Here is a 27,095-nt window from a genome sequence, read left to right on the forward strand (position 1 = left end):
TATAGTTAGTTAGCCAAAAATGTTTTAGAGGCTGGAGTGAACAAATGTCTAACTTAATAACCAGAACACAAAACCTTACAAACAAAGACAAACAGAATACCAGTGTCAGAAAATTTTAATTCAGAAAAATAAATAAAATAGGACACTAGTCCTGCCCATCTGTTCTACTTCCTGTTGCCAATCCAATCAGCAGCTACTGAAGGAACTGAAGCCTGTCTTTGCTTGTATAACTGCAGGGCTACTCTTCTACTACTATGACTCTGGTTAGGACATGCCCATCCCTCATTTGATAGAGGGACCTGAGAGGATCTATAGGGAGCTCCAATAAAGGGGCCATTTTTACAGATAGGATTAATTTTTAGACCTAAGTGAAACCAGCACCGTATATTATTCATAATTGCCTACAAAATTAGAGGTTTATTCAAGTCAAGTCAAGTAGGTTTTTATTGTCATTCCAACCATATACAGTACAGTACACAGTGAAACGAAACAGCGTTCCTCCAGGCCCAAGATGCTACATACATGCAACACATGAAAAAAAATAAAAAAAAAAAAAAAAATTTAACAATGACTGCACCAAAGTAAAGGCTACACTTCCAGTACATGCAAAAAATGCCCAGCTATAGGTTTGCAATCCCCCTATGCATATAAATGCAATGGGGTTCTATCTCCTTTAATGTAAAGTAAAATGAAGGTTATAAAAATATTGATAACAAACCAAATTTGCATGATATAAAGCAAATAAAAAGAATTATTTATTCAATCCCCCTGGGGAAAGAGTGTCCAATTGGTGTATCCAGCTTGCTTCTGCCCTATTTGTACCTGATACACTGTCAGTTCGGTTTGCTTGTATCTTAAACTGTTTCAATAAAAATAATATTAAAGAAAAAAAATCCAACAACCAGCACCTGCAACAGCATAAGTCTGTACACACTTAATTGTCACTTTTAAGGTGCCACACCCCAAGTTACATTACAGTACACCCTCTTGGCTTGCATATGGAATTATAGAAGTACAAGGGGACTTTTAAGGAGAAGGAAAGATAGAAACTAAGTAAGCTTTATCAGAAAGGTCTATGTAAATACAGCCATAGGCACTCACAGAGTCCTCTATCAAATGAAACACATGATTTCTTGTCTCCTTTTTTGTAAACACCTTTGGTATCTGACTTCCTCTCTCAGAAAAATCCTTCATGCCTGGGGCCAGAGTCTGCGTTCTCTCCTCTGTCCCCTCTCCTGCTCCCCCCTCCCACAAGAATGCTAAGAACTCCCTCCCCCCAACATTAGTAATGTGTAATCTGAGCTAAAAGGACTAGAGCTGCAAGCAGGAAGCTAGGAAGACAAAGCTAAAATGGCAGCTGCAATCTTAAACAAACAGAGAAAGCTTCTAGGGCTCTTTACAGGTATGGTAATGGTTTCTGCAGGATAAATATAGTTTTCTAGGTGGCGCTAATGTGGCAAATCTATTGGCAGAATGACTTTCCTTCTCCTTTGAACAATAATAACGAATAGTTACATTTTATAAATTCTTGAACCTGTCAAAAACAAAAAAATCCTTATAAAAACTGGGGAAATAAATAAACCATTATTTTATGAGAACAACTGATTGGAACCACAGGTGAAAGAAAGCTGAGGCTCAAGCTATGACATTATTGTTGGACTCCAGCACAGTAAAAAAAATTCAGTTTAAAAGAGGTTAGAATCTTTATAAAAATTGTAAAAAAAAAAAAAAAGGTGCTTAAACCAAGCAGTGAAACACCTAACATTTTACAAACCACTGTCATTAAATAATGAGACAAACCACCGGGCTGATGACTAGATGCTGACATAATAGCAATGCCTATGCGTTTGCTTAATATACAGTATGAGATTCGAAGGCAAAGTCACAGTAATGGTCGCTGTGGGAGTAATTAAGACTTGGTAGTGATAAAAAAATAACCAATGATCATAACCTCTGCAGAAAATGAGACTGAGCCAGTATGTGGCCACTTGAAAGTTATAAAATATTATAAACAGCATCTTCATAACTACCAACATTTAAATCTTGTTTGTCACAGTGCCGGGCCAGGCTGGAAAAGCCACCACCCAGGCAGCCAATCCGCCCCCTCCACCACATGCACGTGGGGGGGGGGGGGAAGCATTTTATTAATATATTCATTTTTTTAAATGATCTGATATGGGTTCTTCCCACTGTGCTTATGCAGGGCTCTTTATATATATATATATAGGCACCCGTTGGCCCTTGCCTAGTGCAGCAGCTTTAGGGATCAGTCTATATATGGGTGCCTATATATTACAAATATTAAATGCACAATGAAAAAAATAGAACTTAATAGAAAATAAGTTTCCTTGTCCGCAGCCAGAGCTTGCAATTAAATCCAGTGACGGAGCTGTGTGTGTGTGTGTGTGTGGGGGGGGGGAGGGTTGGTCAGTGAAGCAGAAACTGTACTGTGCATGCGCCAAGATACAACCCTGATTACAGGTTTGTGGTAGAAGGTAATGCAAATCCTAAATACTAAAGAAGACAGAAGTGTCGTGATTTACGCAGATTTGCTCAGTGAAACTCTACCTGGCACTTAGGCAAAGTCCCCAATAAACAGTGCGCTCAAGTGCACACACATTTTGAGGCTAGCACACAAAATAAATTGTGTACAAACATCATCATATTGTATGTATTTTATACAATATATATTATTATATATATTATAAGACACGATTTCGAATCCGAATTGGAAAAATTCCGATTGGAAACGAACATTTTGCGACTTTTTCGTATTTTTTGCGATTTTTCGGCGTCTTTACGATTTTTGCGTAAAAACGCGAGTTTTTCGGCGTCTTTACGATTTTTGCGTAAAAACGCGAGTTTTTCGTAGCCATTACGAAAGTTGCGCAAAGTCGCGATTTTTTCGTAGCGTTAACACTTGCGCGCAAAGTCGCGCCTTTTTCGTAGCGTTAAAACTTAAAAGGCGCGACGTTTCGCGCAAGTTTTAACGCTACGAAAAAATCGCAACTTTGCGCAACTTTCGTAATGGCTACGAAAAACTTGCGTTTTTACGCAAAAATCGTAAAGACGCCGAAAAACTCGAGTTTTTACGCAAAAATCGCAAAGACGCCTAAAAACTCGCGTTTTTACGCCGAAAAAAATCGCAAAATTACCGATCATTACGAAAAAAACGCAATTGGACGCATTCGGCCCGTTCGTGGGTTAGTAAATGTGCCCCCTAGTGTACACAAAACAACTACTTGTATTATACTGTAGCATATTGTATTGCTTACTTTTTTTGCATTTTGCTCCATTTTTGTAAATGAGTCTATCCAGGTTTCATGGCTCATTTTATAACACTATTTGAAATTGAGCCCTTGATCTGGAATAAATTCAAAATAGTAACATTGCTTAAGCACAGTAATAGCCACTTACTTGTAATATGGTCCATTGCTCTACAACTATAGCATCATAGCGTTTTATGATTTTTGGATCTTGCTCAGGATAGTCTTCAAATATGAACACTCCGTCTGTATATTCAGATGAGAATTCTGTGAAAGAACATATCCTCTTTCAGTGATAGACTAAGGTCATGCAACAGTTATAATTAACAACTATTTAAGCAATCAGTATAAGATAAATGCAGATGTACTTTCAAAACAATAGTGAAAATCATAAAAAATATCAGCAATATATACCAAATTTAAAATGACATATTTGTTATTATCAATTTAAAGTTTTTAATCTGTGATCCTTAATTTGGCTATACCAATAATGTCCTATCTTTCTAACCTAACCCTCATATGTAATAAAGACACTAAGTTTGCCCAGTAGCAGTAACCCATAGCAACCAATAAGATTTTTTCTTCTAAACAGGCAACCAGTAAATTATACCTGTCAACTGATTGCTATGGGTTACTGCTCCAGGGCAATCTTAATGCATTTTATTGCATAACCGTATTAGTCCACTGATTAGGCGCCCTTTGTGGAAAATATAAGTATAGAGAGCTTGAAATTGCTAAAAAAGTTGATGCAGTGATATAGTATGTGCTGCTTGAAGTAAGAAATAAAGAATCCCTGACAACTGTGAAACAAGGCCCTGTCCACCAACAAGCCCACCATCACAGAAATTTTTTCATTAAAATCCCAACATGGAAAGTTGAATTGACGATATGCCTCCAGCATTCCATGACACCGTATGGCCCCCAGCATTTCACAGCACATTCTGGCCCCAGTGTTGCATCTAACAGTTCATGACAATAGCAATTTCATGGCACATCCTGTCCAATGACAATTTATAACACAAATGCCCTGGCATTTCATTGCCCAGAATGGTACTAGCATTTTATGACATACAGATTATAGCCCCCAGCATTTCATTACACAGTGCTGCACCCAGCGCATCATGACATAGTCTACCACAAGTAACTTTGTGGCATAACCTGTTCTGCAGCAATTTATAACACAGGAGCCCCAGAACTTCATGACCCAGATTGGCGCCAGCACTGCATGAAAGACACATTTTAGTCACCCAGCATTTCAATATACAATGTGCCCCAGATTTTATGACAATCAATCTGGCCTCCAGAAATTCTTCATATTATTCCTGAAGTTGATTTGTACTGTAGGTATATGTACATATAACTGCTATTGAAAGCAATGTCAGCCCATTCTATTATCCAATTTAAGCAAATAGTACTGTACCTATAATTTATACACAGCGGCAAGGCCCTCCATCCATTATTTCATTGCTGGTGGTATACTGTTGCTCAAGCTCAAGCCTTCAGTTCCCTTCTCAACCTTGGCAGTGCACTGGGGATACCTCAGCATGATCTTGCCAGTAGTATGGGTACTTTCAAGCATACTGACAAAAACAGAATAGGTTTTCTCTAAACTAGCAGAGCTGAAATTCCAGTTTAAAAATCAGAATTTTGACTAAGTTTAACCAGAAGTGTCTCTTTTACCTGGTAACTTTAAGATTGCTGCCAGCAACGCTTCTGGGGGTTTGGTTATGAAACCTTTTTGTTCCCATATACAATTCTATAAACCAGACTTAGGGAGGATGTATATCTAATAAGTCATTTTAGTTTGCAGAAATTGCATATTCTCCTGAGAGAGTTGAAACTATCATTTAGAGAGGAAGTGGCTGTAATTGCAAAGCATAATTTAACTAATGGTGACAACAGAAATATGAAATGTAATACATGGCAATAAATAAAATTGCTCATTAAATTGCACAACATTATATGAAAAAATCAACTGTTTTCTATTTATTTTGTTCCTTGCAAATAGATGATAAGCCCTTTATATGTATTTTTATAAAACTCAAAAAATGGGCACAATCAAGTTATAAAGAATAAATTCTAAACAAAGTATACATTTGCAAAATAGTATATATATTTACCTCTTTCTATGTTTGTACTCCACTAAATTATTAGCAAGGTAGGCAACAACATTGTATCTTTCCCCTGATATGCCCACCTAAGATATGTAATATTACAACAACAGGAAAATGCCTATGAAGATTTTCATCCAGGTCATGATATACTTTATCTAGTAGAATAAAGTCTAAAAGTAACTGGACATCCAAGTGACTTCTTTAGTTAATTTGAATGGTAGGAAATTCTGAGGCATTTAAAGCGTTAAGGGTAGTATAGTCACAGTCACCCAACCCCATTGGTTCCATTCAACTTATTCAGTTCGGTATTGGCTGAATTTCACAGATGAAAGTGTGATCCAATCACAATGGTACCATGATTATCATTGTCCAGTCATTGTACATGACTGGAAGTGTGAGTTGCTGTGAAACTGGTGGAGTTAAACATGTCAAAGTGGAATTGTATGCTGATGACAAGCTGTGTCACAGGCCCCCTTCTGTGTTCAGGGCTGATTTTTCCAATTTGGCACAAATAACCTCCTTCAACACAGACTGGAGATTATAAGTACTCTTCACTATGCCTCAATGAGAATCATGGTACTCTTGTGATTGGATCACACTGTCATCCTCTGTTAGTTTCAGCCAACACATACCATAACTAAATAAGTTCAATAGAACCACTGTGATTGGATGTCTGTGACTACACAACCTTTAAGGGTACTAACGGAACTGAAAAAGCCACTCAGATGGGTGGTAAAATGTTTTCAAGAAAACTCAAAGTCCAGTGGCTTTAGACTCAATTATACCTGATATGAATATATGATAGGAATATGAGCTGTCACAGCAACGGGCACATTGTTGAGCCAATGAGATTCTTGATCCAACAGGAAAATTAAACTTGCCCAATTGACATCTAAATGATTTTTGGGCAGATATCAGTTGGTTAGGCCGGTTGGAGGGCCCCATACAGGGGCGGATAAGCCGCTAAATCAATCTGAAGGTGGCATGTAATATAATGTACATGCCATGCTGTTGTTATCGCTATATAGACAATGGTACACCTTGTGCATGATTTCCAAAAGCAAGTTCCATATTTGCTTATCAGTTGTGCCAACACTGGTCTATAGCAGGCTTCTCATATAGAAATACTACCCATCGCCCCCAACACCCTTATCACCTCCCTTTACTTGAAAAGAACTTCTCCAGAGCTGCGCTCTACTAAGCTGTGCTTTATATGACTTTATGTTTTCGAATATAAAGTACCGTCAACTTCTGTAGTTTTTATATTAATTAAAGGTTATTTGGTACAGGTCAGTTCTGGAAAAGGAATGAATTTTGTCACAACAAATAATACAATTAATTTTTACATCAGTGAATACAAAAGCAAGCATGGTATGTGTATGGTGCAATTAGTCTGTGTTTATAAACTAAGTTGGACCTGGGCCAAGTTAATGATATATGAAACATAAGTTGCTCTGTTTACAACATGTGTATTCCGTTCCTGGAAATAATTTTCTTTATTCTGGAAAACAGAGCCATATATGTTATGGTCCTAAAGCAGATATACACAGGACCAAAACCAAATGACCTCTAACAATAAAACAATTAAAATCCAAAGCAATTTAATTAGATAATACAAGTTATAGGAATACAGCGTACCATTTACACTAACAATACATACCATGCCTAATAGACATGCATAGTAACAAGGGAATTATTTTTGGAATTAGTTCCTAGAATCCACAACGATGATTCACTGAAGTATATCTCAACAGGCATATTTACAACATGATGAAGAGGAGTACTCTTCACTATAACTGAAAAAATAATTACGTTTCTAGTTGTACTTTCTTGGGCTTAATGCACCATTAAAGTCTGTTGCATCCATTGACTAGCCTGGGTCAGGGTGGGGGCTTGCTGCTATGTAAGAACTGATATAGGTTGCACCCCAATCATCCTCTTACCTTTCATTCTGGCAGATTTCCAGCAATGGGCTGTGGCCAGCAATGAGAGCAAAGAGAATATGAAGATATGAAGGATCGTGAAAAGAACTCAGGGACTATAGGGTGTGACTTGAGACTGCTGAATGGAAGGCAAAATGGGTGGGCTGAGAAGGGAGGTTGAGCTTTTACTTCTAATCAGAATTACACTGCACCTGAGGCCCATCCCAATTTAGTATCTCTCAACACCTCCAATTTAATCTCCTAACACATACAAGAGCATCTCTAGTCCCCACTATATTCAGCCAATACAAAGTTCTTAAAAGCGCAATAAAATGCATAATAAATGGAATGCTCTTTCTCCCATCTTGGGATCCTGCTAAAGGGGGCAGGGTGCTTCCAGTCATTAAAGATGCATACATTTTTAGTTATCCTACTAGCGAGTGTTACTCTTCTGCTTATGGTCGAAAGAGATTTCAATACACTCTTCTCTTATTCAACAATTGAGTCACTACTGCCATTTATAATGCTACAGTGCCCCTTACATTAGATTATCTTAAAAAAGGGCTTCGCTTCTAACTCACTTTTTAAAAATGGTCTGTTGCCACTAAATTTTTCATTATAGAAAAGATGCTCCCCTACTGCTCACAAACAGCTGTTTTCACTGGTGCCCATCAATATTTAATTATGTTCTTTTGGCTAAATGCCACTATAGTGTCGTGCATCTTGAGTCTTACAATGACTGTAGATAAAATGAATTCACATTTTACTGTCTACTAAGCAATAGTTTCCTTTATGCCTCTAGAAGAAAATGCTAAGCAACTGAAGAACAAGAACTCTCTTGCAATACTAAACCATCCCTGGTTTGCTGTGATTTTCAATTATCAGCCAAAGTCAACTTTACTGAAGCAGAAGCTGAATCTTTGGCCTATTTACCAGTGGAAAACCTAAACACCTCGGCTCTTCAGATGGAAATACAGGAGTCCTGTAACAGAGGAACACTGCCAAACCAATCCACATCTATGCCTCAGTAATCCTCAACTCTCTACTCTAGAACTGTTATCCTATTAACTGCACTTGTACAAAAAAATGTTTTTTTTTTTAAATGAAATCCAAATTATAACTGCACCTAGCTAGTCCCATAAATAGGTTACAGCAGAATGTAAACTGTACAACTATAATTGCTACTTGTTTACATTTATTTCAAGAATAGAGAACAGGAATACAGTATTGTGATTGGTCTGTCTGCTTTTGAAAGCTAAAAAACGTCTATATAATCACCTGCAATAAGATGTAAATGTCTTTTCTATAAAAAGATATTTGCTAAACTGTACAACAAAACAGTGACTTTATTTTAGCTGTGTTTTGCTGGGGTATAAATAGCTATGGGATTTTTTTCCCTCTGCTCACATGTGTGAAACCAACTAAGTGAGTCAGAACCAGCTACCAATCAGAGCATTAGAACAAAGGTTAACAGAACCAAAAGTTAAATATATATATATATATATATAGAAAATTTACAACAGAAAAAAACTTTGGGTTCCTTTTGTGAAAAACAACACCCAGAAAAATCACATTGTGACAATTTTTAAAGGACCCCCCCAGAGTATTGCTGGGGCATTTTCTGAAGTGTGTAACAGGAATACCACCCTGGGCGATTAACTTAAGCAATGATGTTCACTGGGGGGTGTCTAACACAATGCCACACCAGTGAATTTCCCTTTACTTGTGCTTTAAAAATTAAAAAAAATTGAATTTTTAAATAGCTTGTATGTGGAAAATAAATATCCCTTTGATTTCAACAGAAGCTTGGAAGGATTTTTTCCAATTGGTAAAACTCACAAATTTAAGTTCAAAAAACACAAATTTGAAATTATTAGAATTCCGGTATTTTTGACAAAATTCTCTTGAATTGTGGCTAAAATGTGAATTTTAATAAATGGCCCCTCGGTTTTATCTGCATATATATTAGGACTGATGTGGATGCTGGGAGATTAGTTTAGTGTTCCTCTCCTCAAAGTGCTCTTGAAAAGTGCAGGTGCAATAAGAAATGGAAAGATATATCAATATTTAATAGGACAGCCGTTTTGCCTGAGTGCCTGCCATTTACCAGGCTGTGTAATGGATGAGGGCCAGCTGGAATTTCATTTGGCCACCGCTAATAAAAAATCTAAGAAACACTAATAAAATGCATTTGGTCAATAAAGCACATATTTTGTTGGTATACCCTGGCAAATTTCTATACATATATAAAATGGTTCTGTAGGTTACAGATGGGGCCTCTATTTAATGTCAAATGTGCCAAATACGCATTATAAACAAAGGTCAAAAATAAAAATGTATGAAAAATAAAAAAGAAACTGTATCCCGATTCCACAAAACACAAAAAGCATTTGACCTGTATATGCCTGTGGCCTTCATATAATCACAGAGTCTCTTCATGGCTTCAATATCAAATATGCACCACAGGGTACTTGCCCTGATGTTAGAGTAATACTTGTGACTGGCATTATATAGTTCATCCAGAAAATTACTTTTAATTTTTTGTTTTCTGAAATAACTTTTTTTGTAAGAATGTATTTATTCCTGGCTTTATTCCAGTCTACCCTTTCCTGCCTTGTAATCCACAGGAAAGGGTAGACTCTATTTAAATGTAAGTCTATAACTATTAATTCAAGGGTTTTATTGCTTTATAGAGAGAGAATGTCTCCACATAAAGAATCTCTAGAGATAGTGGTGTCAGACATTTGTTTTACAGGTTCATCACATCTAATTTCCTGTTTCAGATTAAATCTTGAAATATACAGGCTCGGAACATTTTAGTGATTATTCACTCAAAAATTTCCTGATATTAGTCATAACATTGTTATTGTACTGCTAACAATACCGCAGAAAAGGCTCCCATGGTATATCATATGGCATTAATGGAACAGCTTTGCCAAATATATATGCCATGGTGGCCCTACAAAAGACATCATCGCTGCTAAAGAATATCTTTACAAGTAGGAGAAAGCCACAGGATGGTGGTTGTGATTCAATTATGTCAGTTTCACTTCTGCTTTATGCAGCACTGATGATTGTTTACTACAGAGCTCCTACAGGAACAGTCATATAACTACCAGGGATACAGTATTTTAGATATCACATTAGAAACTCAGAATTTCCCACTAAAAAAAAAAGAAAGAACGTTTCAGCATAATATATCTTATACAAAGTTCTGAACACACAGATAAGAAAGGGCTGCGTTAAGAATCTAGTGGTTGATGGGACAGTAGCCTTCCTAACTTGTGGCTAATAGACTGGAGACACCAAATACACTAGCCCTAAGGAGATTTTCCCCCTTTTCATTTCCTTGCTTTCTCTTACTTCGTATTCTCCACAGTTAAAAATAACATTTGTTTAAATGTATTAATCTAGCACATTGTAGGATGAGGAAGGAACTCAATGTAAAAAAAAGTTTATCATCATTTGTGTAAATGAAAATAGGCATTGCCTGAACAACCTGGCTGGGTGCCCTAGACATTCCGGCTGGCCATCTTGCCACCCAACCATGTATGTATGAGTGATGGTTCTTGGGGGGCAGGCAGTGATGGTGCGGGGGCTGGTGAGTGGCAATCAGAAACATTTTCTGGTAAATTAACCACCAACAGGGCCAAACTATTGATAGGCGACAGATAAGTTGCGTGCCTAGCAAACCAACATTGTGCCCAATGCATGTGCCTCTTTTTCTTACCCTTAGTTCTGGCCCTGAAAATAGGTATTTGCCCATGCAAAAGAAATTCTGTATTTTATACAGTATACTGAATTTATTGCAGCCTAAAGGTTCAACATCTCTATTATAGTAATGATCCACACCTTCAAAGTTGTCTCATGAGCTGCCCATCTTGGATTCTTGGATTCATGCTCAGTTGTTGCAAATTATCAAGAAGAAAATGAGGTTTGCTTGTGAAAGAAGCTACAGGGCTGATTATTAAATTGTGATGCTGGATGTGCTGGTTTCTGCGCTGCCATTTATTGAGAATCTGAATGTATTTGTAAACATCCTTGCATCATCATGATGTAATATACTGTGAGTAACTATGCACCCCCCATAAGAGTCATATGACCATGGTTTGTTTAATTCTTAGCTCAAGACACACCATATCTCTTTGTCACAAGTCAGAGGGTCTCTCTGCAGGAGTCCATACTGACGCCCAATCTGTATGTCAAGTTTTGCTACTTTTTATTTGGGATTGGAAATGTTAGAGGGGACTATGTGAACTATGAGCAGGCTCACAATTAAGTCTGCAGGTGTTTGCATGCCAGCAATGCATTGTAGAATAGTGTGGGCAGTGTGTGGGGGGATTAGGGTTTCTCAATATAAAAAATTGTTTGTTTTGTAACAAACAGTGCAATTTGACAGTTTGTGGGTCTCCCCAATGATAGAACCAGCCTGTTAATCCATATTTAAAGGTTAATTGATGGATTTAATGTTATACCTAATCATGAACTTGACAGATCTCAATCACTTATCATCAATTTATTTCTTTTGGAAACAGCAATAATTTCTCTGTAAATACTGTGGGGAAAATGTTCTGTCATTCCCTGAAAAAGCCTAATGAAGTGTTGTGCGCATCTGTTTGTAACTGAAGTTTCCCAAAACCACTAACTTGGCAAAGGTGATTATGTTTAAAAAATATAGAAAATGCAAATCAGCTATTTAAGAAATGTGTTTAGCAGTCCCCAAGACTGAAGAACAGGAGACACCACAGGATGTTAGTGATTCTGTACAAATGGTTGGTGCACCCCTGATACAAACAGTGGCGGTGTGAGGCCCTCCCCAAGGCCCCCCTTACCCCACTGTGCTCAGAAAATCAGTGCTGGAATGGGTCAAGGGTAAGGTTTCAGAGCAAAGTCCGGGGACACTATATAAAATGACGGCACACTGTGCTCCACCGCAACAATTTTAAGCCACTCCCACTTTTTGTTCCCGCCTCTGACAAACCACTGCCTATTTTCTAGACACACCTATAGCTATGCATAAAGCCTAGCTTTTAAAGATGTTGGCAGTTGTAGATGAACACCAGCTTTGGGGTCATAGATTAAACCCTAGGTAGCATGTTATTATTATATATATGATGTTATTATGTTATAGTGCAAGCAATTAGATATAGCATCTTTATGTTATTTAGTCAAATGTATTGGACAAAATACTCACTATACACAGTGATAGGCAAGTTATTCTGGTATTTCAAGGACTTCAAACAAAGTTAGGGGCAGTGGAACATTAAGGTTATGATGCATTGCCAATTTAATTTCTAATGCCCCCCAAACATTTGGTAGGAAATTTGCCATGCAAATGTAATGTATTATTCCCTCTGAAAACAAAGTAGCTAATTCCATGTATAATACACCACAACATAAAACAGGATACTCGCTGGTACAGAACTGGGGTACAGGCCCACAACCATCTATACTGCTGATGTAAATAAAACTGACAACATCCTACTCACACACTTGTTTTCCCACTGTTTTCTTCTGCCAGTATCTTTCACTTAATATGTATATTCCTTTCTCTGCCCATTATTCCCCTTTTCTTACTCCTCTGAACAGTAGTGTAACAGTGCAACATGAGCAATAAACAAAAGGATCTGCATCCCGTCCCTTTCTCCCCTCTTACTATCTGTTCCTTGTATACCTCTACATTTTATTATCTGTTCCTTGCTGCTCTTTTCTCTACTCTCCCTTTGTCTGCCCCATTTTATATCTTCCCTCTTTTCTGCTTCATCTAATTTTCTATTCTACTTTGGTTTTCTTTACCATTTTTCTTCCCCCACCTATTTTCCCTCCTTTAATTCCCCCATTCTCAAATCTTCTGCCCTGTGCTTTTCATTATGCCACCCCTTTTTCTTTTCCTGCCTTCCATTCCATCCTGTCCCCACTTGTCTGCTCATGGAATTTTGCCTCTCCCATTCTTAGTAACGCTTATGCTGCCTCCTGCAGAAACTCTGCTGCTGTGTCTCAGCATTATTAAGAACCATAAAATGCACATGCATCTACCAGATCAGGCTTCTGGGCAAGCAAATTAGATACTCGGCTCCAAACCCACGTGCCTTACAAATTGATGAGCAGACAGGTGGGGGACAGGATAGAATGGGTTAATAAAAGCTCTTATGAGCAGTATGTGCTTCTAACTTACAGTGCTAGTCATATGTTGAAGTCTTGGCAGGCTGCACGATTGACAGCCTGAAGAGTCTGCAACAAATGACGACCGGACTGAGAGTGTCAGAAAATTTTTGAAACTAGTATGTGGCTATGTCAGTATAAACAACACTGGAGCAGAGCGCAGTGAAAGGATTGAATACCTTGGTGATTCAGGCAACGTCCAGGACAGTTTGGTGAGTCCTCTCTCCCACAAAATATTTGGCCAAAATATTTGGCACAACTGCGTCTAATTTGCAACGAAGAGAACATACAGTTCTACTGTGGTAGGTGTAGCACAGTTGTATCGATGAGACCAGAATTCTGGGACAACAACAGTGCATTGTGGGAAAAAAACACGTAAATTTCTCTCAAAATTGCACTTTGCACACTGGGTCAAGGTAAGTGAACAGGCCCTGAAGTCTCCTAGGTGCCTTGCTGATATGAGTATATATGAAGGTGATATAGAAAAAAGGTTCTCCATAGAGGTAACCTCAGGAAAAGAGGGAACACTTAAATAACATAAGCAGGGAAAAAAATATAGTTAAAAATGTTTTTATTTTTTTTTATTCCATTAAAAACACTAACAGCTCCATATGGATAGCCCTATTTGGAGAAGCCATCCATACCAACTAACTGTCCTGATTTTCGTGGGACAGTCCCTCTTTCGACAGCTCAACCGGCAGTCCCAGATTCTTACTGAAAAGTCCCTCATTTCCCTTTGATCTCCTGCACTGAATGCTAGAAAAGATACAAATTTATTTTTTTTTTATAGTTTTTGGCAGAGAGCCCAGAAATCTTAATGAGCGTCACCTGCATTTAGATACATTGTTTCTTGCTTTTAATTAAATAGGTGGGCTTTTGGCAGAGAGCCCAGAAAAGAAAAAGCCCCCCAATTGTAACTAATAAGATCAGGGGAACCGAGACTTGCAGCTTAAAGGGCAATTTCACCTTTTTCAGCAAAACTGTAATAACATATAATCCAGGAGCCCCAAAACCCCCAGAAATGTGTTCAAACTTTAAATAACCTGCCAATTTTAGTCAAATGGGAGTGGTATTTAGGGGGTGTGGTCGCAAAAATGGGCGTGGGCAAAATTGTTTTGGTCTCTCTTTTCGTTTTCAAAATGTTGGGAGGTATGGCCATCTCATACTTCTTGTAATACGAAAAGGCTTTTGACTAGGTTTAAAACTAGAGCTTGTAACAGGGTACGGGGGATTAAATGGGTCTGGCTGGAAGTACCAGTTGAGGATTTATAATCCTCAGACCAGAAAATAAAGAAAAACTATTTAGACGGACATGCCAGTTCTCATATGCTGCTTTTTCTGTCACAATCACAAAATCAATTTTCAAGCCGTAAAGCCTAGTAGTGCCACTGCCCTGTCATGTGATATTATTCTAATCATGCTTATTACAGTGAGTATTCGTTTTTTCACGTGTGTTTAATCTAAACACTTTTTCATTGGGATTGTGAAGTACGCACCACTGGCAGGAATCCACAGCAAAAAGAAAAAAAAGGTGTTGCTTACTATTCATCCGAAATAGAAACAGAGAAAATGTAGTGATGGAGAAGCAGACAACTCTGGCACAGAATTGATTAACATACTGAATTTCCTTCAGATTGTTAGGCCCAACACAATGCCACAATCATGCTGATAATAACAAACAGCACAGAACTGATTATAATTCCCATTAAAAAAACAGCAGCAGCTGTGTCTAAATCTAATCTTTTGTTCTGTCATCTGCTTATTTTTATTAGAAGGAAGCAAAGCTGTTTTGCCTCTTGGCCTAATATAAAAAAAATGCTTCAGAAAAATATACTTATTGTGTCCGTACAGTAAGAAAACACAGAGAATATACCATTTTTGCTGTCCATGTTTTGTCAAGTCATTTGGATGCACTATGCAAAATCAGTACACTGAGGTAATACAAAGTAGGTAGGTGTGACTATAAAAGGAGGCCGCTCTGCACAAAGAAAGAGAATACAATCTGCTAGGCATCATTTTTTCCATTACAAAGACAATAAAGTGTAATGGCATCACCTACTGCTCACACTAGAACTTCCTTCCCTGCATTTACACAATACAATTGTGACGTTATGGTTGGGAAGGCTAAAATACATCTAATTATCCTTAGCCGACAATAGCACCAAAGGAAGTCATTTTAATAGTAGTGATGGCGCTATTGTTTCTGAAGAGCTTTATACACGTTCAAATACCCAAAGAATGAATGGACACAGCAGGTTATGTCCCTTAAATTGTACTAACAGCAGCTTTAGTGGGTATCCTCTCAGCAGCACAGGTAAATCCATAATGGGAAATGTGATCGTAGCACAGCAACCTTGTGCAACCTTCTTCTGTGTGCATATTCACCCAACATGCACTGCTCGGATGCCTGAGGTTTGGAAACCACTGAGCTATGCCTTTACATTTTAATGTTTCCATAAAAGGATATAAAAGGAAGGTAGACCCCAATTACTGATTATTTCCCCTGAGTGATGACATACTTTCATACAGACCAACTCAATTTCCTCCTTGCATTGTTAAACAAGTCACTACTTCTCGCTGGCCTAAGGCACCAACAGTCACAATGAAATCTCAAAACACTTAACCCATGACCATTCTGATCGAGGTGAAGTACATTTATGCTACCCCAGAAGCAACACTTGCCGAATGTGTTTAATAAAATAAATAAAATAATAATAATATACCCCGAAAATGTCTTAATGGCATTGTGCTTATATTAACAATGCTTTTTTCTTTTCAAAATGTAGATGTGAGTATGTGTTGAAATTTGGGGTTTAAAAGCAAGCAAAGCACAAAAACATATTTTTGACATGCCATTCATTTTATACTTAAATAAGTGCATACCTTAAGTAGAATTGGTTTGAAGTACACTAAGGGGCCCATTTACTTACTCACGAACGGGCCGAATGCGTCCGATTGCGTTTTTTTCGTAATGATCGGTATTTTGCGATTTTTTCGGAAAATTATCGCGACTTTTTCGTTACCAATACGATTTTTGCGGAAAAACGCGAGTTTTTCGTAGCCATTCCGAAAGTTGCGATTTTTTCGTAGCGTTAAAATTGCGCAAAAAGTTGTGATTTTTTCGTAGTGTTAAAACTTACGCAAAACGTCGCACCTTTTAAGTTTTAACGCTACGAAAAAAGCGCAACTTTTCGCGCAAGTTTTAACGCTACGAAAAAATCACAACTTTCGGAATGGCTACGAAAAACTCGCGTTTTTTCGCGCAAATCGTATTGGTAACGAAAAAGTCGCGATAATTTCCGAAAAGTGGTAAAGGCGCCGAAAAAATCGCAAAAAATACGAAAAAGTCGCAAAATGTTCGTTTTCCAATCGGAATTTTTCCAATTCGGATTCGAATTCGTGGGTTAGTAAATCAGCCCCTAAAAGTGTACAGAGATGGTTAAGAATTAGCACCATTACATAAGCAAAAGTAAAGGCCATATAATGCCACCATTAAAACAAAATATGCTTCATTTTTCCTATTGGTTGTAGACTTTTTATTAGATATACAAAACATAAAAATCTTCTACTGTACAGTATAGGTCCTGTTATCCAGAATGCTTGGGACCTAGGGTTTTCCAGATAAATTTACTAAAAATCAATTGAACATAAAACAAACCCAGTAAAAATGTTTGCCTACAATGATGATTAATTATATCTTAGTAGAGATGAAGCACAGGCTACTGTTTAATTAATATGTATTATTTATTAATACATAGGTTTTTAATGTTAAATTATTTGAGACTGTGTAAGTGACATGATCCAGAAAGTAGAATTTTCCCCAGTGATGCTGAATCGCTTTTGGTAAGGTTAGACTCAAACTAACACCTTTTTCCATCCAAACTTAAATGTTACTGAGTTACAGCTGTTCTCAAGGGTCTTGTGCCCCCAGCTCCACTCTGCAATGACCAGTGGTGCCTCCTCTCTGCTGTGTTTGGCCCCCTAGGAACAACTGGCTGCAGACAATCCCCACATTATAATATATAGTGGCCCAGTGAGGACAGAAAATATCAAAGAAGCAGCTAGTGAACCCTAGTATTAAATAGTGACTGTCTATGGCTTCTTACAGTAGCTCCTTGTGTCTTTCCAAGGATTCTCAGGATGGGACTACAACAGCTATAATTGCTATGATGTGTATTTTTAAAAATAACCTATGGTACACAAAGAAAGTAAGTAACTGTAATGTCTTATTATCTCCCTACAATGATTAACCCACTATGTACAATGCAAATCATATAATGTATCTGAGTAAAATGAAAAAAACAAAGGCAGTGTTACTTAGCACATTTTCCAGCAAAATTTATATGTATCTGTCTAAAGTAAAATTCCATACCATTTACCATTCCAAGATAAAAGACCGCATTGACTAGGGAGCATCCTTTCCGGAAATGGTCGGTCATGTATTCCAGCCAGTTAGCTTCCAATCCATTAACAATATTTCCATCCTTGGAGATTTTCATTGGAATATTCACTGTGTAGTATTTTCTGTATCGTTGCTGAGTTAAGGGCTTATTAAAAATCGCCAAAACTTCACTTGCTACAAAGCAAAAAAAAATTAAAAGGTTTCAGTCTGTATTTCAATCATTAACTGTTATTTTAGATCTTCATTTCCACACAAGTACACCAGGACACTGGTAGAACAATATCTTAAAGGGATTTGTCACCTTTAAATTAACTTTTTATATGATGTAGAAATTGATATTCTGAGACAATTTGCAACTGGTCTTCATTTTTATATTTTGTGGTTTTTTTAGTTATTTCATTTTTTTGTTTAGCAGCAGTCCAAGTTTGGAATTTCATGCTGGTTCTAGGGTCTTGTTTACCTTAGCAACCAGGCAGTGGTTGGAATTAACTGTGGAGGGACAACTGAAATGAACTGCTGATATGAAGTTCCCCTGACTGTAGTCCTACATTTAACATCACTATAATTTACCCATGCTTCATTCTGGGCCTTCTAGATTCTATTTAGACCAAAGTAATATGACATCTGCCATATGTGCATTGATACTAGCTGTCTTTCCAGCCAGATATGTTGGTAAAAACATTAGAATAATAATCCCTTGGGTTGCCCCTGTTTTAGAGCAAAATACTAGTTACATCTTTCTTTCTTCTTACCATCATTGGCATCAAGAATTATTTGTACAGGCCAGGCCAGAAAAGTATTAGTTGGGTGGAAACCCTACTTTGCAATACTATGTTATACCACTGTCTGATGGATCTGTACTAGAAAGTGAACTGTTTTTTATTACCACATTTTATGCCTATTTTATACCGATCTGTGGTAGTGAAATTGGATTGTAGGAAACATTTTTTGTAAAGTGCCTATGGAAAGTATAATAATAAATGGTAGAAAAGAGTTGAAGATACTTTAGATCTCAGGGCAGGCAGGCACAAATGCTTTCTATAATTGGAGACTAAGCTGCCGAAAATAGCGGCATATGCTCCTACCTGTGCCTGCACCCGAATGAATGAAATATGCTTGGGTGCAGACACATGTAGCCAATATCAGCCGAAGATATGAAGTCTTGCGTTTTTTGGCGGATATCGGCTACATGTGCCTGCACCCAAGCGTATTCCATTCATTCTAGCCGAGAATACACCCGTGTGGCATTAGCCTGAACTCGGCTACACAACAATCTCGCTTATCAGTTATAGCAGTAGCTGCTGTTTCTCTGCCTCTCAGAAAAAATCTATAAAACCCTGCTCTGCATGGAGCTGTATACACTCCAATATACCAATACACTCATATACATAAACCATACATACCAACATCAATATTAACTGTAGATTGTAATATCACAATAGCCTTGGATTTCAAGAACTCATCCAGGCCCCTCTTATAGGCATTAACAGAATCTGCCATTACCACATCTCTAGGAAGGGCATTCCACAGCCTCACTGCCCTCACCGTAAAAAACCACCTACGCTGCTTCAAATGGAAGTTCCGTTCCTCTAATCTAAAGGGGTGGCCTCTGGTGCGTTGATTGTTTTTATGGGAAAAAGAACATCCTCTATCTGCCTATAATCTCCTCTAATGTACTTGTACAGGTACGGGACCTATTATCCAGAATGCTCGGGACCTGGGGTTTTCTGAATAAGGGATCTTTCCGTAATTTGGATCTCCAAAACTTAAGTTTGCTAAAAATAATTTCAATATTGAATAAATCCAATAGGCTTGTTTTGCCTCCAATAAGGATAAATTATATCTTAGTTGGGATCAAGTACAAGGTACTGTTTTATTATTACATGGGAAAAGGAAATAATTTTTAAGAAATTAGAATTATTTGCTTATAACAGAGTCTATGGGAGATGGCCTTTCCGTAATTCTGAACTTTCTGGATATTGGGTTTCTGGATAAGGGATCCCATACCTGTACAGAGTAATCATGTCACCTCACAAGCACCTTTATGGGAGAGAGAACAACACCATCCTTGAAAGTCTAACCTCATAGTTTAAATGTTCCATCCCCTTAACCAGTTTAGTTGCACATCTCTGCACTCTCTCCAGCTCATTAATATCCTTCTTAAGGACTGGAGCCCAAAACTGCACTGCATACTCAAGGTGAGGCCTTACCAGGGACCTATAAAGGGGCAAAATTATGTTTTCATCCCTTGAGTCAATGCCCTTTTTTATACAAGACAGCACTTTATTTGCTTTAGTAGCCACAGAATGACACTGCCTGGAATTAGACAACTTATATGCAAAAATTCCCAGATCCTTGTCATAACATTTAACATAGTGTTTGAATAGACAGGGGCCTTAGAAATAAATGGACATGAATGGGGTAGTACTCCGACTGTTCTTTCTAGACTTATCAATGTAAGGCGATACCAGAAAAACCCTCATTTATAAAGAAGTGACAGTAACACGGGTGCAGTTTTCTAGTTGATTTCTGCCATTACTTACTTTTTATATTGCAGTTGTCATGTATGCCTGAGTCTGCTTTAGTTATCTTGTCCTGGATAAAAACATCCTCCGTTGATATACTGAAATTAATATTTGCTGTCTGATCGCCTTGATCCTTAAGTGCAGACTCTTGCTTTTCTTTTCCAGTGTCTGGTCCTTCACCTTCCAGTACCTTGCTGTGGTCAGCACTTTCCCTATGTGCTGATAGGGACGCATTCCCATTAGTGCCGTCTGGCTTGTCTATATCCACTGAAACATCGTCTTCTGTATCACTGAATGTTTTTTTTGCTGTAGTAAATAATGGAGAGCTGCAATGGCTCAAACTGTCAGAGGGACTGTATGGCAGGTTTGGAGCTGTGCAATATCCCTGTATGATCCCAGCAAACTTTGATCCCTGGCTGGCTGCGTCTTCAATCTACAAATAAAGCAGAACCGTTAAATGATGCAGAACAGGGAAGCAGAACAAATTCAATCCAGACATCACTTGATACAGAAAGAACTCTACATTTACTTAACAAAGCCAAGTAGATTAAAACTAACTGCTGTTATTCTTGAAAGCCCCATTGGCTTTGGGTAACGAGAGATAAGGTTCATCAAAAGCTGGAGGATTTCAGGCTTAACGCTACCATTAAAACTTGTAAACATTTTCATAAAAGTTTTAAATTCTTTAGAACACTGATAGACATTCATTAAAGAACTAAACAATCCAGCATTATTTAATACCTGTGATCTCCATATTAGATACTGTATGTCCATTTTGTATCCCTTCTACTTTTTCTAGACTTTAACTAAAGCACTGAGGATAATGAAAGCATTACCTGAATAATAGCTGCGAAGCAGTAAAGCTGGTTATCTGTAAAATGCGTTAGCCAGCCTAACCAAAATAATGCCATCAGCATGAAACAATGTTATAGCATTTCTACTCCAAGACATATGGGTAGCATTACAGTAGCATGTACATGTTAGTCAGAGATCAGTTTCATCATTTGGTTCATACTAATTGACCAATGGCCATTGGTGCTTCAAGCTCTTGGATAATTACCCTCATATGTAATAAAAGGCACTACGTTTGCCCAGAAGCAGTAACCCATAGCAACCAATAAGATGTTTGTTTTTAAACAGGTGACCAGTAAATGCTACCTGCTGATTGGTTACCATGGGTTACAGCATGTGGGCAAACTTAGTGTCTTATATTAAATAACCCCATTTGTGTATTTTCTTTCCCACACCTGCAATGACCAGTGAATGGCTGAAAGGACAGCTCAAAGGCTAGGTAGACCAGGGTTCTTGCAATATTCATCATAAAATATTTATGGCATGACCATCCCACCGTGACTGTCTTTCAACCCAACCCTCTCATCTAAATGTGCCCAGGGTTTAATGTGCTACATGATAGAGCCCTTATAAAAATATGCGTCCAGTGACAGTAGTGTATGGGTCACAAAAAAACATTTAGAGTATAAATGATTAATTGCACTTTTTATCAATGCTGTTGTGCAGAACAGCAAGTAATCAATGCTTATCACATTAAAGTACCTGCTCTGGCATTTCATAACTTATATGTACTGTTTATAATTATTGATAACTATTATTGACTTGAATCAGAGGGATCATGGCCACTTATACACTGCCTAAGGTATCAAAGATACTCGCTACAATAAAAAAGAATACACTTAATGGTTCTTCACAAGCTTTAGTGAATGTATTCGCTTTCCAGCGTATTGAAATGGCAATAAAATTAAATAAATAAAAGGAAAAATGAAATACGGCTTAACATGACACCTACTGCTGCTAGGGGGGATGCTGGAAAACCATATGGATTCCTTTGTGAAACAACCTAGAAGATGTAAAAGTGTAACATGTTCAGCATTACAATAGTGTATTCCACTTGTAACATTGAACTCAAGAACAAGCCGTGATATAAATAAGCTAGAAACATTACATGTGTTACTTTACTACCTAGCACCTCATCCTCCTACACTCACTGCCTGCTTCAATCTGAAAAGTGTGATACAGGGATTCCCCTGGAACCAGGCGACAAGCAGAGGTGCCGACGGTGACTGCATGTATTTCCCTGTACCACAAAACACATGGGAAAATCATTCTCACTCAGAAAAACTGCAGCATCTTCACCCAAATTTCCCATTAACCTTTGTGGTCTTGTCGCTGAGTTGCAATAGTTGCAATAGCAATTATTGTAGTAAGAAAGGTCGCTGCTTGTGTAACCCCCAAAACACTGGCTTATACTACAGCTTTGCCTGTGCTGGTATGCCTCATTGCTAAGGTAGCAGTGTCACACAGCAGGCACCATTAACAGTAACAACAGGACACAAAGACTGCTAGGTGTATTATACCATCATATTCATGCAAAATTTTATCAGGTCCTTGAGTTTAAAATTAACACTGCAATTAAGACTGTTTGCACCCTTGGCTCTCAAAGGAAGCCATTCCTACTATATACAGGTATGGGATCTGTCATCCGGAAACTCGTTATCCAGAACGATCTGATTTACAGGAATCTTCATCTCCCATAGACTTTATTTTTTGACTATCATATTTTTTCCTGTAATAATTAACAAATACCGTGATATAACCAATACTTACTGATGGGAAAACAATCCTGTTGGGTTTAATTAATGTTTAAATGATTCTTTAGCAGACTTAAGCTATGGAAAATTATGTTACAAAAAGATTCCCCAGCATTCTGGATAACAGGTCCCATACCTGTATTTTTGAAAGTGATGCAAAATCCAAACAACAGGACTGCATAATATATAGTCCTACAGTTGTCCTAAAGAGTTGCCCTGTTCATACACCTGCTATTAATAAACCTCATTTTATTACAGATGGGTTGTAATTATAATATTGCTGCCTACAGTAGCAGTACAAGTATGCCTCAGTCACCATAAAGGACTCATCAAATGGGTATCAATTTACAATATGCTTTAATCAGCTCAATGAAATATCTATAGCTTAAAACCTTAAAAATTGAGTGTAGGAACTAGAAACTGCTTTATCAATCCCTACTTTCTGCCTGTTTCTGGGAATTAGTATAGTTAGAGCTATGAGAATGGCTTGCCCTTTACCCCACTGAACCATGGCTGAGAGGTAGTAAAGGTGGCCATACACGAGGCGATTTCGCTCGTTGTGCGATGAACGATTATATCGACAAACGATCGTATGGCGATCGAGTTCCCATACGATATGCCATCCACGAGCAACGATAATTCGGGAAAGATTTCGTCGCATCATTATCGTAAAATACGTACGATCGTACATCTACGTACGATCGAATGTCGTTGACTTCCGCTGCTGGCAATCGTGACATGCGCAGAGAACAATCGTTGAAAGACAAATGTCTGACACTCACACCAACTGGCAGATTTTATCGTTAAACGACCAAAATTTTTAAACCTGGCCGATCGATTTTGGGGACGATAATGTCGGCTCGTTTAGTGGGACGACGATCGTTCGTACACCACCAACTATACGATAACTTAACGATAGCATCGGATCGTTCGGGAATCGGTCGTTTGTAAGTAAAAAATCGGTCCGTGTATGGCCACCTTAACAGCATAGGGTGCAGATTCTATAGGCCACAAACTATATGGGGGTACAGATGTAGTGGTTTTCATTATATGTGCACAATGTAAATTCTCTGCATATCTGTCTTTATACATTCCAATGAGAGGTAAGCTCCCATATTGGTAACCTCAGCTAAAGACAAAATCTCATTACTAAAGGTGTTATTATATAATTGGACCCATTTCAAGAGTTCTGCCAACAACATTGTAACTACCCCACAAGAACAAATAACAAGAACAAAGCAAAGTTTAGAATGTTGCTTAGAATTACATTGCTTGTTATGTAAAATAGCATTATTTCGATATACATCTCCTTTAAGTCCATATCTGTTTAAAACACACAGTGACCAACATGGAGTTTGAGAGATATGAGAGCTGAGCTAGCTAACACTGCCTTGCAGAATGAACTAATTTGGCACAGTCTGGATTGCTTGTTCTCAGTAGGGTCATTCGATTTTTATAGCGGCAGCAGAAGTGCCCAGTTAAGCTTTTACTGCCCTCAGTGCATCAAGTAACATGAAAAAACACAAACCATCATATTTAGTCATTAATTGAAGTTACAAGTTGTTGCTCACTGTTAGGAATCCAGTTTAAATTCATGTTTAGCACAGTAAGATGTGTGGTCAGTGTAGGTTGAGGCACTATGAGGTGTTCCTACATGGATTGAATTGGATTGGGAATGTGGCCAACAGTTTCTCCCTCTTTATCAGGCCTGGACTGGGATTCAAAATAGGCCCTGGCATTTCAAGTACACAAACTGCCCCCACCAGCCCAATGAACAGTAACTGTCTATGGTTTATCTTACAGCAGCCCCTCTGGCATTTCCCAGAATCCACAGATTGCCAGCACCAGCCTGCTCTTTATATTGGTCAGTTAATGGCATTTAAACTGACTGCCCCTACATTTACCCACCGTAGTTACTGGCCCCATAGACTACAGTATTTATAAATATATATTGCAGTTTGCAACTACAAACATTCATCAGATAAATACAAAAGAGAAAATACCTATATCAGTTTTGTCAGAAAGCTGCACTACTGCGTAATGAATAGCAAAGGCAAGAGAATAATCACAGTTGGAAGATGCTGACAGCTCATTGCCAAAACCACTATGTTTTGGAAGCAAAATATTCAAGTGTATTTACATCTATTAAAATTTCTCCAGGCAGTCTTTATTTCTGGCACTTATATTAGAGTTTAATTCAAGCTGGATTTAGCAGCAAGTAAGCGAGGCCAAGTAACTTGTTTATTTGAAATGTAAATTGCCTGAGTCCAGGGTCCTGTGAGCAGATCTGGCTTTGCTATGAGCACAAATGGTAAAGGCAGCATTATGCCAACTCTTGTCCACATTGCACAATCTTTATTTTTGGCACAAATTATCACTGTGCCACCTGGGGTTCATGGCAATCATTATGGCTCAGATATCTATACACATGAAGAGCATTTTCACTGAGCATAACAATTAAACACATACAAATGATCAAGGTTCCATGAATATAGCTTGAACTGATTTCTCCAAAACTTTTGCCAGGTGTTTCTTGCCATAGCCACAGCCATCATACTCTTAACTTTACCCAAACATCATATTCTTAGTAGGGAGAGCACAGCGACCAAAGCTCCATCTTCTTCAGTAACAATTCTACTGGATTACTGCTTTAGGCTAAGGACCCATGGAGCGGTTCAGTCACCTGCGATCTCTGCTATCATGGGTGACTAACCGCTCCTAAATGCCTTTCCACCGGCAACAATAGGAGTCGCTGGTGGAAAGGCAAGCGCATTGATTTGTTATTCACACAGTTTCCTCCTGCAGACAACTTTGCGTGACTTCACAAAACCAAAGCGATGCGAAGAGCTTTCCACTGTTGACTCTTATTGTTGCTGGTGGAAAGGCATTTTGGAGTGGTTAGTCTCCCACGATAGCTTGCTTGGGCCCTTTACAGGCCGGACTGGCAATCTGGATTCAGGCAAATGCCGGAGGGGTTGCTGTAAGATGCTATAGATAGTCACTATATGTTGGGCTTTTGGGGGACTGTTTGGGCCTCTGTGTCCTTGAGTCAAAGTCCAGATCTGGCCCTTTAGTTTAGAAAAAGTATCAGCTTATAGTTTATTTTATGAACATGGAAAACATTGAGGCAAAATAGTGCTCCTTCCCAGGGTGACTAAAGTTTTGCATAGAAAACAGATGGATCTTCATTCTTTGGTTAATATTGTGGTCTTCCCAGTGGGAGGCTCCTACCAGAAATCCAATATTCAAGTTAAACTTCCCTGATATGTAACATAGTTACATAGTAAGTTAGGTCGAAAAAAGACCAACAAAACAACAAAAACAACCATAATGCCTATATAAACCCTGCCTAACTACTAGTTGATCCAGAGGAAGGCAAAAAAACCCCACCTGAAGCCTCTCTAATTTGCTGCAGAGGGGAAAGAATTTCTTCCTAACTCCAAGGTGGCAATCGGACCAGTCCCTGGATCAACTTGTACTAAGAGCTATCTCCCATAACCCTGTATTCCCTCACTTGTACTGAGAGCTATCTCCCCTACCCCTGTATTCCCTCACTTGTACTGAGAGCTATCTCCCCTACCCCTGTATTCCCTCACTTGTACTGAGAGCTATCTCCCATACCCCTGTATTCCCTCACTTGTACTGAGAGCTATCTCCCATACCCCTGTATTCCCTCACTTGTACTGAGAGCTATCTCCCATACCCCTGTATTCCCTCACTTGTACTGAGAGCTATCTCCCATACCCCTGTATTCCCTCACTTGTACTGAGAGCTATCTCCCATACCCCTGTATTCCCTCACTTGTACTGAGAGCTATCTCCCATAACCCTGTATTCCCTCACTTGTACTGAGAGCTATCTCCCATAACCCTGTATTCCCTCACTTGTACTGAGAGCTATCTCCCATACCCCTGTATTCCCTCACTTGTACTGAGAGCTATCTCCCATACCCCTGTATTCCCTCACTTGTACTGAGAGCTATCTCCCATAACCCTGTATTCCCTCACTTGTACTGAGAGCTATCTCCCCTACCCCTGTATTCCCTCACTTGTACTGAGAGCTATCTCCCCTACCCCTGTATTCCCTCACTTGTACTGAG

General features: G+C 38.4%; 1 protein-coding gene across 2 annotated transcripts in view; it reads right to left on the reverse strand.

Moving 5' to 3' along the window:
* The window catches only part of rftn1 (raftlin, lipid raft linker 1), a 189,697-nt gene that overhangs the window by 41,252 nt on the left and 121,350 nt on the right, over positions 1-27,095 (reverse strand). For both annotated transcript variants that reach the window (XM_031903189.1, NM_001113084.1), the window contains exons 5-7: positions 20,410-20,824; positions 17,837-18,040; positions 3,418-3,533 (exon numbers count right to left, since the gene is read on the reverse strand). In XM_031903189.1, the coding sequence (XP_031759049.1) occupies positions 3,418-3,533; positions 17,837-18,040; positions 20,410-20,824 (735 nt within the window). The remainder of the gene's footprint in view (positions 1-3,417; positions 3,534-17,836; positions 18,041-20,409; positions 20,825-27,095) is intronic.

This window comes from Xenopus tropicalis, chromosome 6 (assembly GCF_000004195.4).
Source record: "Xenopus tropicalis strain Nigerian chromosome 6, UCB_Xtro_10.0, whole genome shotgun sequence".
NCBI classification, from domain to species: domain Eukaryota; kingdom Metazoa; phylum Chordata; class Amphibia; order Anura; family Pipidae; genus Xenopus; species Xenopus tropicalis.